This window comes from Chinchilla lanigera, unplaced genomic scaffold (assembly GCF_000276665.1).
Source record: "Chinchilla lanigera isolate Chin_1 unplaced genomic scaffold, ChiLan1.0 scaffold00083, whole genome shotgun sequence".
NCBI classification, from domain to species: Eukaryota; Metazoa; Chordata; class Mammalia; order Rodentia; family Chinchillidae; genus Chinchilla; species Chinchilla lanigera.
Genome location: NW_004955484.1, coordinates 8,936,494 through 8,950,544, shown reverse-complemented (window position 1 = coordinate 8,950,544; position 14,051 = coordinate 8,936,494). Strand labels below are relative to the sequence as shown.

The following is a 14,051-nucleotide window of genomic DNA, read 5'->3' as shown; positions in this document are numbered from 1 at the left end:
TTAATTATATTATAATAACTACAAGGGTAAAACTTTTGGGCAAAACATGGTTTAGATAAGCCCATGTGACTATCAGATGTCTCTAAAATGTATATTCTCTTTGACTCAACAACTCCACTTCTTTTTGTCTTTTTGAGACAGGGTCTTGCTGTGCAGTTCAGGCTGGCCTTGAGCTCACTTTGTAGCCCAGGCTGGTCTCGAGCTCACAACAATCCTCCTGTCTCAGCCTCCCAAGTGCTGGGATTACAGGCGTGTGCAACCACACCCGGCCTCCATTTCTTAAAAGGACACTAAGAAAGTAATCTCATATATGTAAAATTCTTACATATGAAAACTGCTTTATGTGGGAAAAAGTTTATGTACACCAGCAAGAGAAGATACCTGACCTCCAAGCAGAAGCCAGCCAAAGGGCTTGTGACAAATTTGTCTCTAAGATAACCCAGCCATTCCCAATATGCATAAAATGATGCTATGTGAAACTGTAGAAGACAAATTATACACATTTTGGCAAATACTGCATATGTACACATACAAGCACATGGATACACACATGTAAACAAAAATACCCATGTGCTGAGCCCAGGCCCTGAAAGCTGATGCTATCAGACATTCCCCTACAGGGCTTGGGCAGCTCCACCTCTCCTCTTGCCCATCCAGCAGACTGACTACAGGGAGTGACACGGTCTTCGCCCTGTGGAAGCATTTCTCATCTACTCTGGGGGTTGGAAATAAGAGATAGCCACAGTGTTCTTTATGAGAAGGATCTGACCGTCCCTGCCCCTCTGGGCTGCCTCAATATAAATCCTTCCAAAAAGGACCCATTTACATGCCAATCTCACCCAAAGGTCATTTGCAGGGCAATGACCAGGCCAAGCAAAGCCCTGCCCTTCCCCACCCTTGGGAGCCAGCCTTCACCTAGCCAGTGGAAGAGACCCAAACCAGGCTTACTGCTAAAGTCTCAGTAACACTGGCTTCGGTGACAATCTAAGAAGTAATCAGCCTGGAGCTAGACAGGGTGGTCCTTGAGCAGACTGTCTTCCTACCACCGATGCCATAGAAGCAGGGCACTTCGCTAGATGGGACCCTGTGAGGTGACCTCAGGCCAGAGTATGAGCAGGATGGCTACTCCTAATAGTGGAAAAACTCTACACAAGAGGAAGAGACCACAAGGGGTCTAAAACATCCTCTGCAAAATGAGCTGGGGGAGGAACACAGCCCTACTGGTGACCTTACACACAAGAACCTTCTGAGCTGGCTGAGGTTTAACCAGGAGCAGTTCTGCAGGGTGGCACGGAGCTGTCCACTGAGGAAAGGGAAACAGGGCAGCGGCCGAATCTCCCAGGGAGCGCTTCCCAGAAGCATGTTCCCTCTGGATTCATAGGAGCAGCTTGTAGAACTGTGTAGCCTACAGTAGCACAAGGCCTGGGGGGGTGGCACTCACTTCTGCAGCACCGCCTGCCACTCGCCAAGCCGGGCACTGATGGGAAAGCCGTGGACAGTGCCCTGGACCTTGGCACGCCACTCTCGCATGTAGTCCTCAATGTCGAACAGGAAGGGCTGCTGCCCAAAGTTTGCGTCCACAATCTCCCCAGGTGTCTGCAGGCCTACGGTGGGGTAGAGGTTGGCCTGAGGAGGAGAATGAATGTCAGTCAACCCAGAGGGCAATGGGGCAGCAGAGCCTCGCTTTACCTCCATGGTTTCTGCCAGCCAGTGCTAAGACTAGAAAAGAGTTGCAAGGTGGGAGACAGCAGCAGCTAAGCCACATTGTGTCTACCACCCTACCAGAGACACTATAACCCAGAGTTTGAGGGAAGAAAGCAAAAGAAAACAAAGTAAGGCTCAATATGGACACTTTCCTGCCCTGCATCAGAAGCCACAGTGTCCCCAAAGCCCAAGGGCCACCTCAGCCAGAGTACACTGAAGTGGGTTCATCATGGAAAGATTCAGGGCCAAGGATCTCCTGGCCAAAAAAACCAAAACCAAGCAAACAGAAACAAACAAACAACTGTATGAGAGCTTGGCATGGTGGCAAACTCTTGTCAGCCCAGCACTTGGGGACAAGGCAGGAGGATCATGAGTTACAAGCCAGCATGGACTATGTAGCAGAAACCCTGTCTCAAAAACAAAAAGGAGGGGAACGACAGACAGAGGGAGACACTATGAGAGAGCGTGGTATGGTGGTGCATGCCTGTAATCCCAATTACTGGGGAAGCTAAAGCACGAGGATCACAAGTTTGAGGCCAGCTTGGGCAATTTAGTAAGACCCTGGCTCAGGGCCAGGGATATAGCTCAGCAGCATAAGTGCCTGCCTGGCAAGGGCAAGGTCCTGAGTTCGATTTCTGGTACCAAAAAAAAAAAGTAAGACCCTGGCTCAAAATAAAAAATAAAAACTGCTGGGGTTGTAGCTCAGTGGTAGAGGAGTGAGGTTCAACCCTCAGTACCAGAAGAAAAAGTTGTATGTGGCAGCAGGAAGGGAGACACAGGAGAGAAGGCAGGAAAAAAGCATAACAAAGCATCAGGTGAGTTGCACCCCTTGATGCTAGCATAGCGGAGAGAGAGGGGGCTGCTCTCATTCCTGTCAGAAGCTTACTCAAAAGAGGACCTATGGCCAATGAAATGTGTGCTCCTGGCTTTCTATCCCTCCCCCGCTATGTGCACCTTCTGAGATCACTCCCTTCAGCACCTCCTGTGGCTCTCACTGCCACTGCCCTCACCGACCTTCTCCACATGTCACTGCACACCATCTTCCCGGCCCCCAGCCCCAGTCTCTGCTCCACCTATCCTTACACCACTTGTCATTTCTGAGTGCCTTTCCTGGGTACACTGGGGTTAGCCTACCATCAACTCAGAACCCACAGACCTCTTACTTCCTTTCCCTCCCAGCTTCCACACTATAGGCAAGGCCCACCTCCTCTACCAAGCCTTGCCTGACCATCAGGCCCACAGGGCTACTCCCCACAAGTTCCAGCACTAGACAGCATACTGCCCACACTCATACCTGGTAAATACACATCACGTCTCCACAACTAGATTCTTCCCCAGCCAGGGTCAGAATTCTCCTGAGTGTGCTCACTTTGCCTCGGCCCACACCCTCTCTCTGGGGCCTCCAGGTGGGAAGGAAGAAGGACTATGATCCATAGACAAGAGGTTCAAACATGACCTTGGGTGCCCCAGTTGGGCTTCAGAGGACCCTCAGGTCACAAGGGCATTTCCTGGGGTGTTACAAGATGCCTGGGATCCATCAGAGTCAGCGTGTACCTTCCTTCCTTCCAGAACCACCCAGGGCACACAGAGCTGGGCCAAGAGCCCAACATTCTGGGTGGAGGCCCTGCATGTGACAAGTCCTGTAGTGACTCACTGTAGAGGACTGGGTATAGTAGGTGGGGATAAGCTCTGAACTAAGACTAAAAACCCCATCCTTTTCTAAGAAAGAAAACCCCACGAAATTCATCTCCCTAGTCAGTGTGTATGTATGGAGGAGACAGGGGAACCCTGAATGGTGGCAGTCTGTGTCCCTGATGGCACTGGCTTTCCTCAGAAATCTCTGGTGAGTATGTACAGATCTGGTTTCCTAAAAGTTCAGGAGCAGTTCCCTACATTCTGCACCCCTAGTCCACTGGCTGTAAGCACATGGAGTTGGCTCAAACCAGTTATGTCACAGAGATACCCTTATTCCACCCCTGCCTACCCCACAGCTGCCTCTGAAAATGTCACAAATTTCTGTCACCTGTTAAGAGTCATAAAGAAAGACCAAGACTTGCTGCTGGAGAGAGAGGAAATCCAGCAGGTATCCCCTACTGGCACCCTCAAGTTGACAGCAAACATCCCTGGTCGGGGAAAGGGCCAGACTCCACACCCTGCCACTACAGGTACTACCACCTTCCTCCCAGACAGCCCCCAGCAGCCCACTGGAAGACCCACTGGTAGTACTTACCGGGAGGTCTGTGAAGGCTATACCTGTGGGAGGAAAGGAACAGCAATCAGGCTATTAGTCAAGGCCAATCCCTTGGTCTCTTCTACCTTTTCAGGCCTGTGGTGGAGGTGGTGGCCAAGAACATGGTATATTAGCTTAATCTTGTAGGTTTAGGCCCAGGCTTGCTTCGCTGGGGGCCCTGGCCCTGCCTGCAGCAGAACAGAAGTCAGATGCTTAGGTAACTGTTCAGATCTCTTCCATCCTCTCAAGGAAAGTCTGCTGGAAAGGACTAAACCAAAGAAAGCTATCTTCTCAGACCACTTACATCTGACCTTTCTCTTGACCCAACTCATGGAAACCTATTTGTATATCAAACACAAATAGGTTTTATGGAAACCTATTTGTGTATCAAATCCTGCACCATTCACTACTCAATCCAGTCACCATGTTAATTCTGTGCAGAAGGCATTCTCATCCTATTTTACGGATGAAGAAAGTAAGCCTGAGAGGTTAAATGATTTGCCAGTAGTCACAGTGCTGTCAGAAGTGATGGGAGGCTGGATACACTCCTAATCTAGATGCTCCAATGTCATCTCTAAGGTGACAGAAAAGTGCGGGCAGGGAAACCGGCAGCTTCCATCTCTAGACTCCACTCATTCAGAGTGCTCCAGGTCAGCAAAGCCCAGGTAAACAATGGTCTATGTATTCTCCCAATCCTCCTGCCAAGAGAAGGGGCTACATTTCCAAAGACCTCTGCTCTGAACTGGAAGTGAAGGGAGTGGGACTCCAAACATGGGAGCAGAAGCTGGGCGTCGTGGCACATACTTATAATCCTAGCACTCTGGAAGGCTGAGGAAGATGGATCACAAGTTTGGGTCCTGCCTGGCAACTTAGCAATTTAGTGAGACTCTAGCTAAAAAAAAACTTCTTTGAAAAAAGGGTTGACGATGTAGTCCAGGGCAAAGGCCTTGGATTCAATCTTCAGTACCACAAAATAACAACAACAAAGAAGAGGTCTGAGCAATATCTGCTAGGAAAGGAGCCTCAGAATATCCAGATCAGATTGGGAAATGACACAGGCCCAATGGAGCCTCTCTCAAGGCTCCATAGCTCTATCTTTTAGATAAAATCTCATCATCTTTTGAGTTCCTAGGCTTTTGGCCTAAGAGGTTTTCAAACTGCTGACCACTTAGGGGTCCCCAGTCTCTTCCAATCTTCACTCAGAAAAGGAACAGAAACCTACCAATACAGCCCAAGTGAGGTCTGACAATAGGTCTCCCAAAACAATCGTAGAAGGTATGCACTGTCTGACTCTAGTCTACAGATGAAAAACCAAGGTGTAGAGAGATGTTTTACTTCTTTGGAGAGCTACTTTGCTCGATTTTAAGACCTTAAAATAGGAAGGTCTTAAAACGCATAATCCACCTGCTTGAGGCCACTTCCGAGTCCCACATGCAGAGTCAGCAGTCACAGAATGTGGGAGCCCTCTATGCCCCCCAGTCTGTCTGGGAGCTGCCCCATGGATCTCAGTGTGGCCAGATGCTACTTACTCCTGGGCTCACAGAGAAGGTCCACAGGACCCTGGATGAAGTGGAGTCCAGGCTCTATCACTTATCTTCAATGTGACCCCTGGGCAAGTTACTCAACCTCTCTGAGCTCATCTGAAAAATAAGGGCAATACTACTCCCTCATGCCTCAAGGAAGAAACTGAGTCTGTAAAAACTGTTTCATAAACCGTGAGTACAAGTTGGCTGCAGTTGGACCATAGGGTGGTCAAAGAATGACCTAAACAGGCCTGCCTAGCCCTGCCTCCCAACAGTACCCAGGAAGTCTTGAAGTGTTTCTAGGAGAATGAGGAAAGAAGTTATTCCAACCCCCAGAGTGCCATAGACAGTATTTTTCTGATAAGCCAGCAAGACCCTGGGAGCCAGTGCAAGGCCATTATGATGACAAGATCTGAGTTGGTGTACAGGAAGAAGGTCCAGGCAAAGATGCAGATCCAAACAGGATAGCCAAACTTGCTGACATGAAGAACCCTGGGGCAAATTCTCATAGGTCTGAGGTCACTGAGGCTGAGAACAGAAGACCCTATGAGAGTACACTGAGCCATGAGGATGATTCTGAAAGCCAATGGACCACTTGTGGACCAGACGTCATCTCATTCACTCATCTTTCCACCAAATATCTGCTGAGCAATCTAGGAGCCAGGCCAGTAACAATACTGGGGAAACAGCTGCAAACCTGGCCTTCAAAGTACTAAACTCCAGAAAAAGAGATGACATGTGACTAAAAATTACATAGTCAACTAAATGATGGACACAGAGCAAGTGCTATAATAGGCAAAGGAAAGGAGCAGGGTTAGATACTGAAGCACATTATTGATAAGATGGCTTCTGAAAACAGGGACATTGAAAATTTTACCATTTACCTAGTACTCTACTATCTTTCCACGAAATTTCATGATCTAGAAAATGCAAGAGAAGGGCCATAGCCCATTTTTCAGTAAGGTCTCAGTAATAAGCTGGGGATGGTGGTGCATACCAGTAATTCTAGCACTCAGAAGGCTGCGGCAGGAGGGTTGTGAGTTCAGAGCCAGTATGGACTACACAGTACATTCAAGGCCAGTTTAGACTACATAGTGAGATAGTGAGACCTTCTTTCAACCTTGTCTCAACCACACACACACACACACACACACACACACACACACACCAACAAACAAAAAGTCTCAGTAATATTCCTCTTGTGGACAAGATTGAAAACCACGAGTTTCAGGCTAACATAACTGACTCTTAAATGGCTAGTGCCTCCCTGGACAAGCTCAACTCTACACAGAAGGGGTCAAATCTTGCCTTATCCTCTTCCAATCTTTTTTTGGTATCAATATCTTCATGAAGACATACTCAAACATATTTATCAAATTCTAGGTTATTAGAACACTGAAAAGGACATCAAACATTTGAGATACAATAAGCAAGACCATAGACGATCTTAATAGGCTGGAAAAATAGGCACTAAATGTTAACTGCAACATGTGTGAGGTCTCATATGGGGTCTATAAAAAGCATTCACCAGGGAGAGGAGTTTTTAAAAACAATCTGAGGGTGTGGGCCAACTTTAAAATGGCGATGAGCTCCTTGTAGAACCTGGGGACCTAGCTGACAAAGAGCTCATGGGCTTTTGCTCATCCTAGAGCACATTTAGGGTCCAGAAGAGGCCCTGACTATACAGATACTAAGTGTACATCAGCATATTCCCCAAACCTTGTGTCTCACAGCAGATGTCATTCTCTGAGCAAGACAGGAACAGCTGAGTGTGGTGGTGCACACCTGTAATCCCAGGATTCCAAAGGCTGAGGCGAAAAGATCACTGTGAGTTTCAGGCCAGACTGGGCTGCGTAAGTGAGTTCAAGGCCGCCTGCACTACACAGCGAAAATGTCTCAAAAAACAAAACCAAAAATAACAAAAAAAGAAGGGAACAAGCTGGAAGAATGTGAAGGGCATGTAGCTAAAGGGACAGGACTGGGACCCACTGCAGAAGGGCAAGTGAAGTGAGGCTCAGGTGTTGGGTAAGATCCCATGTGGTGGCCCCTAGAACTCTCACAGCAGAGAAATCCAGAACCAGAAAATAACTGGAGTCAGAGAGCAGAGCTGAGAACCAAAAGCTCTCGAGACCTTGGGCCCAGCCTCCAGCTATGAGCTCCTCACCAGCTGGACAACAACAACTGCAGCGAGGTAGCTGTCAGTTTCATGAGGTTTCCTCACATGTACACCCAGGGCAATTCGGCATCTATAGTCAGGGCTGTGGCATCCAACTGCATTGGTGAAGAATGCTGGCTACTGGATCATGAGTCACCAACAAACCCAATTCCTGCTCTCCTGATCCTAGCTGGGTCATTTCCTGGAGAAGCCACAGAGGGATTTTGGGGAATGGCAGCCACTTTCTTAAGGCAAGGGAAACAGTCATGTGGGTAATAAAATATTCAGCTCCCTTTTCCTGCAAGGCCTGGCAGCCTGGCTCAAACAGTACTGCCAGTCTTCTCATTATACCATTCTGGAAGAACTAGGGGTGGCCAGATCAGAGATGCCTGCAAACCTAGTCAGGCAATCCCAGTGGTTAGGAACCACGTTGGGCCAGTGTAGGGATGCCAGCACCGAGCAGGGCAAGGGTTCAAAATACCCAAATTCTCTCTGTCCCAAGTTCTAATCCTAGGTGTCCACACATGTACAGAGTGGCTCCTCCCAAGAATCCTTCAGGCCCCCTTTTCCCCACTGACTGCCATCCCCCTATGTTCCTTTTCCTGGTTAGCAGTACCTAGTCCAGCCAACTTCTTGCCTGTCCTGGCAGATAGACCTCTTCTGTGAGCCCTGCTGGGCTGCTCTGGGCCTTTCTCAGGCTTGATACCCACTTCCACACAGATCACCACTGGCTTACCTAGGCCACCTGTCTCTTTCCCTTGCCTTTCCCTCCAGTCCATTCGCCTCCCTATCATGATTTCACTGAAAAAGACTTTTTCTATGTTAACTCTGCCCAGGCTGCTGCCTGGTAATCAAGAACAGCCCAGAGGAGTCTGTCTCCATCTGCCTCCTGCCTGTCTCCCTCTTATACTATACAGCCTTCACTGTAGCTTTTATCTCCTGCACTAGTACAGCCCTCTCTGTTGCTCCACAGCAACCACCACCTTGAGGAGCAAACATGCTGGCCAAAGTCTAGGCCAGGTCACAGGCAGGCAAACCTCCACCACTGACACTATATAAACTTCTCATCCAGTGCCAAACCCTGCTCAACAAGTGCCACAAAGGCCAGGATCATGACCAGATCACTGTGCACTCTCGGTTCCCATCCTGGGCTTAATAAATGCTGCTGAATTAACAGTTGAACAAAGGGCATGTCCCCGCTGGCCTTCATGGGGCTCTAATGGCTGGACGTAGTTACAGTTCACAGAGCACAGCAAAGGCTCCATGACACTGCTTTGACTGCAAGGTCTACCTTTGAGCCTCTCATTAACCAAAGTGGCTCCACAGGAAAGACCCCCCAAGGTCCCCTATGTACCTACCAAGGCTGTGGCCATTCTTTGTGTAGAAACAGGTGCCATTGATGAGGTTGACACAGCAGCCAATCACATCTCCCGTGGTGAATGTGGGACCATAGGGTTGGCCAGTCCCCGAGGAACAGAAGGAATGCCCATCATCACCATGGTAACCATAGGAATGTTTGTCCCAACCTGTCGGGGAAACACAGCAGCAATAGCTGAGAAGACATAACTGAAGGATTAATTTTTTTTTTTTTTTTGGCTTTTCTCCAGCACCGGGAACCGAACTCACGACCTTGCGCTTGCCGGGCAGGCGCTTTGCCGCTGAGCTAAATCCCCAGCCCCGAGAAGACATAACTGAGAAAGGGACAACACAGACAGAGAACACCACCTCACAGGTCTCAGTCCCTCTTCCCAGGCTGCCTCAGTCTTAGCCAGCCCTTGTGGCCACTGACCAAGGCAGGTATGGCCAGGGTCTGGCTGTGCCAAACACACATTCTGGCAGTGAGTCCACCAGGTTGCCACCCTGAGGAGCTAAAGCTGTTTCACTGAGGAATCGGCCCAAGCTGTGGATACTGGGGACCAAACCCTTGAAGGGACTTGCCAGGTGATATAACAAGGATGCAGTCAGGGGAGCCTTATGAAAGACAGGAGCCTGGAATGGACCCCAGATGTCTGCCATGGTGGGTTGATAAAATGTTTTTTAGACTGAGGAATAACCTGCCTATCATAAGAGTCTTCCTTTGTAACAGTACAGTTCAAATGAGCTTTAACAAATGTATATACCAGTTGCAACAGAATACCTCCGTCATTCCAAATTTATTCCCTCATGCCCTTTTATATTTGACCCACTCTACTCACTGCTAGTTGCTTCCAATGGCTACTGATTTGATTTGTTTCTATGGTTTTGTCTTTTTCAGAACCTCATAAAAGCAAAATCACAGAATATAGCTTTCTGCACTTAGCATAATGCATTTGAGATTCCTCATGTTGATACGTTTATTCATACTTCACCTCTTTTGTTGCTAAGTAGTACTCCATCTCATGATTACATCATTTGTCTATCCACTCACCAGTGGATGACATTTGTTTCCAATTTTTGGCTATTAGGAATAAAGCAACAAATATTTACAAAGAGGTCTTTGTGCAGACATATGTTTTCATTTCTCTTGGGTAAATACTATGTACAGTATACTTAGAAGTGTTATTGCTGGTCATAAGACAAATGTATGTTTAACCTGATAAGAAACTGCCAAAGTGTATTACAAAGTGGCTGTGCTATCAGTATTTCCACTAGTATTGTATGAGTTCCGTATCCTCAAAAGCAGTAGATACGCTCAGTTGCTGAGTTTTGGTTTTTGTCCTTCTTTTAGCTATTTTAGCAGATATACAATAGTTTGTTTGCTTACTCTTTTGTTTTTTTAATTTTTAGATTTTTATACTGTTTTGTTTTCTTTCATGCAGTGATTTCAATATCACTGTGACTTTAATTTGCATTTCCTCAATGATCAAGAATGCTACACATCTTTTCAGGTATGTATTTTCCATCTGTTTATTAGAAAATTATTGAATTGTCTATTCAAATCTTGAGCTTTTTATCTTATTGAACTGTAAGCATTTCTTAATGTGTTTTAATATGAACCCCTTTGTTTTGTGGCTATTTTCTTCTAATTTATGGCTTTTCATTTTCTTAGCACAGTCTTTCAAGGGCCTTCTAAGATCTTTGACTGGGATTGTATAAAATCTGTAGATTAATCTGGAGAGAATACACATAACAATATAAGTTGTTATTTGTGAACATAACATAACTCTCTATTTTATTCATTAACTATTATTGTCTTGTTTTGTTTTGTTTTGTTTTGTGTGGTCTGGTTTGGTTTGGTTTCGTTTGGCAGGGTCTTGCTATGAAGGTTGGTCATGGCAATCCTCCTGCCTTACTCTCTGGAGTGCTGAGATTACAGGTGTATATCACCACTTGGCCTTCATTATTAATTTATTATTATATTTATCTTCTTTAATCTCTCTCAGTAATGCTTTGGCAGATTTATCTTTATGTCATTTTCTTCTTTCTTTTTCGTGTGTGTGTGTGTGTGTGTGTGTGTGTGTGTGTGTGTGTGTGTGTGTGTTTTATTGGAGATTGAACCCAGGGCCTTTGCACTGAGCTATATCCCCAGCCCTTTTTATTTCCTTTTCTTGTTTGCTTGTTTGTTTGGTTTTTTTTGAGACACGATCTTGCTATGTTGTTCAGGCTGGCCTTGAACTCACTATGCAGACTATGCAGCCCAAGCAGCCTTCAAACTGTGGCAGTCCTTCTGCCTCAGCTTCCTGAGTGTTGGAATTACAGAAAAGCATCATCATCAACTCCAGCTCATTTATTTTTTCTTGAGATAGGTCTCTTCCAGGCTGTACTCAAACTCACAGTCCTCTTGCCTCAGCCTCCCAGTGCTGGGATTACCAATATGTACCACCATGCCCAGCTTACTACACTTCTGATACTATTATAAATAGTATTTTCTCCAGTACTGGGGAATTAATGCAAGACCTCCCAAATGGTAGGTAAGTACTCTACCACAACCTACATTCTCAGCCCTTAAATGTTTCTAAACTTCAATTTCACAGGCTAAGAATGTGGCTCCATAATAAAGAAGTGGCTTGCTATACTAGGCCCTCTGATACCATAAAGAACAAAAATGGTAGGGGCAGCAGCAAGCCAACCAGAATTTAATATGGGAAGATGAGTGAACAAGGTCATGGGGAGGGCCCCACACAGACACAGGAGATGCACAGGGGCTACAGTGCCTGGCTGAGATAGAAATGGAACCCTCAGAGCAGGGTGGGATTACTTCCCAAGGCAGTCCCACCTGGCAGCTCTCTGGCTTCTGCCTGTTTCCTTGAACTTTCCACAGCATGGTCAAGGGAACATGGTTAAACACATCCCTTTCTTCACAAACAGCATGGGCAGGAGCTCTCCCCTGGATGGGGATTAGTGGGACAGGGTACTTGAAGAACTAAAGTGCTCAGAAGGGAAGGTGGGCTCTGTCAGTCCAGGTGGGGCAAGGCCACAGGGTGCGGGCAGGCTGTAAGCAGAGGGAAGCAGTGGGAAGGCCTGAATGACAGGGCCCAAAACTCTGCCTGAGCGCAAGTAACCCCTCATAATCATAGCATCCATCCCAAGCCTTCAAAGTACTGTGCCCTGAACCTTCATGTCTTTTCGGCCTGTAAGCCACAGGTTAAGATTCTCTAGAGCTCACGGAGGAAACAGGCTGAAGCTGAATAGGTCTCAGTGGAGGGTGCAGAGCCCAGAGCTTACTGTTCTCTCCCCACATCTTCCCCTACATCACAAGAAACTAGTGTGAGAACTGCTTGAGACTGGCTTTAGAAGGATAAAGGTCTGCGTCCAATTCCCCTAAGATGCTGGAACTGCCTGGCCAGGGCACAGGGTACTGCTTTGAAGACCAACCCTACTTATAAGCTGACAGCACTGCCGTTCCCCTCATCTGTGGAAGGCTACAGATGAAGGGTGGTAGCTGGACAGCAGTGAGGAAGGTGACAATCATTCCTCTACATCTGGCTCTGGCTACTTGGTGGCCCTTGGCATACCCACCAGCTTGCTCTGACTCACGATCCACCTACAGGCCACACCAAGCCCAGCAGTGCTCCCCATCCAACAGAACATGGGGACTTCCCACATGTAACACAGTAACTGACTATAATGTGGGCAGGCAGGGTCTCCTCAGTGCTGCTTGACCAGTATGTATAATCTTCCCTAAAGCCAAGCAAAGTCACTGCCCATTTTAGCTCTCCCCCAAAAATGCTTCAGGGGGGCTGCTTGCTATTCCTATGCACCCTCTCAGGCCAATAGCCTGGTGATGTCCAAAGATCCTTCCCTTTTGCCAGTGCAACATGACTCAATCCCAGTATCCGCCCTGTGAGGACTTTTATCACTTTCTTTAGTGCTTGCCTAGCACCCAGCTCATATTCCTAGCCCACTGATTAGATCCTACTTGGCCTATCCAATCACTAGCCATTGTTTTTGGGGTGGTCCCTGCCCCTTCTACTAAAGACCATGAAATCCTTGGGGCAAGGGCCATAAGATCCTCATCACCAGTCTCCTCAGCAGGTCAGGAGTCTGAGAGGTGGTATGTATCCATGTGCCACTGGTGGCCAGTGCAAGTCACAAACCCACCTCTTTCACATAGGAGGATGATCTTATCTCACATCTTTTATGCAGATTTTACTGTACAGAAGGTATAAGACATAAACTAGAAGGTTTTCTTTTTTCAGTTTCTCAGATTGAAGCAGTAGATGCTCAAGAAAACCTAACAATAACTTAGCCATTTGATTGTTAGAAGCTAGTCAAATTACCAAAAAGAAGTATTACCTACTTAAGTCAAGTGACCAAAGGTACCTGGGAGATACTTCTGTCTCAGTGAATGGGGGATACTCAATAACCATTACTAACAAGGCGTGGTGCACACGCCTGTCATTCAGTACTCAGGGGGCTAAGACAGGAGGATTGCCATGAGTCTGGGACCAACCTGGACTACCAGCTTGAACTAGGTAGTGAGACCCTACCTCAAGCAAACAAACAAAACAAAAAAACAAAACAACAGATGCCTAAATGTGCAAAGACCTTAAATAAAAATGTAAATATCTTGAATACTTTTCTTTAAAAATAAACTATATGATTATTTTGATAATACTAACATAGAATTTTAGATTTTTAACTATGTAAGTACAGTGATAAATACAGATTTTAAATTTAAAGAACTGAATGAAGAGCTTGCTAAAAGCATATTTATCGCTGGGCATGGTGGTGCATGCCCATAATCCTAGCACTCGAAGGCTGAAGCAGGTGGATCGTTGTGAGGTTGAGACCAGCATTGGCTACAAAGTGAGCTCAAGGCTGGCCTGAACTGCATAGCAAGACCCTGTCTCAAAGAGACCAAAAGAAAAAAAAAGAAAAATAAAGCTTATTTATCAATTTATACAGATTTGTGCAAGGGAAGAAAATAATATCTCAAATAGGCTAAGTACCCCTAAAGACGTCCACAGCCCAATCCCAGCACCATGTTTTCTACCCCTTGTGGTAAAAGGGGTTTTAC

The 14,051-nt window shown here is 46.7% G+C and overlaps 1 protein-coding gene across 1 annotated transcript in view; it reads right to left on the bottom strand.

Annotated features, from left to right (window-relative positions):
* Positions 1 to 14,051, bottom strand: part of Ranbp10 (RAN binding protein 10) — a 70,774-nt gene that overhangs the window by 9,578 nt on the left and 47,145 nt on the right. The window contains exons 4-6 of the mRNA XM_005403623.2: positions 8,971 to 9,138; positions 3,935 to 3,957; positions 1,442 to 1,626 (exon numbers count right to left, since the gene is read on the bottom strand). Of these exons, the coding sequence (XP_005403680.1) occupies positions 1,442 to 1,626; positions 3,935 to 3,957; positions 8,971 to 9,138 (376 nt within the window). The remainder of the gene's footprint in view (positions 1 to 1,441; positions 1,627 to 3,934; positions 3,958 to 8,970; positions 9,139 to 14,051) is intronic.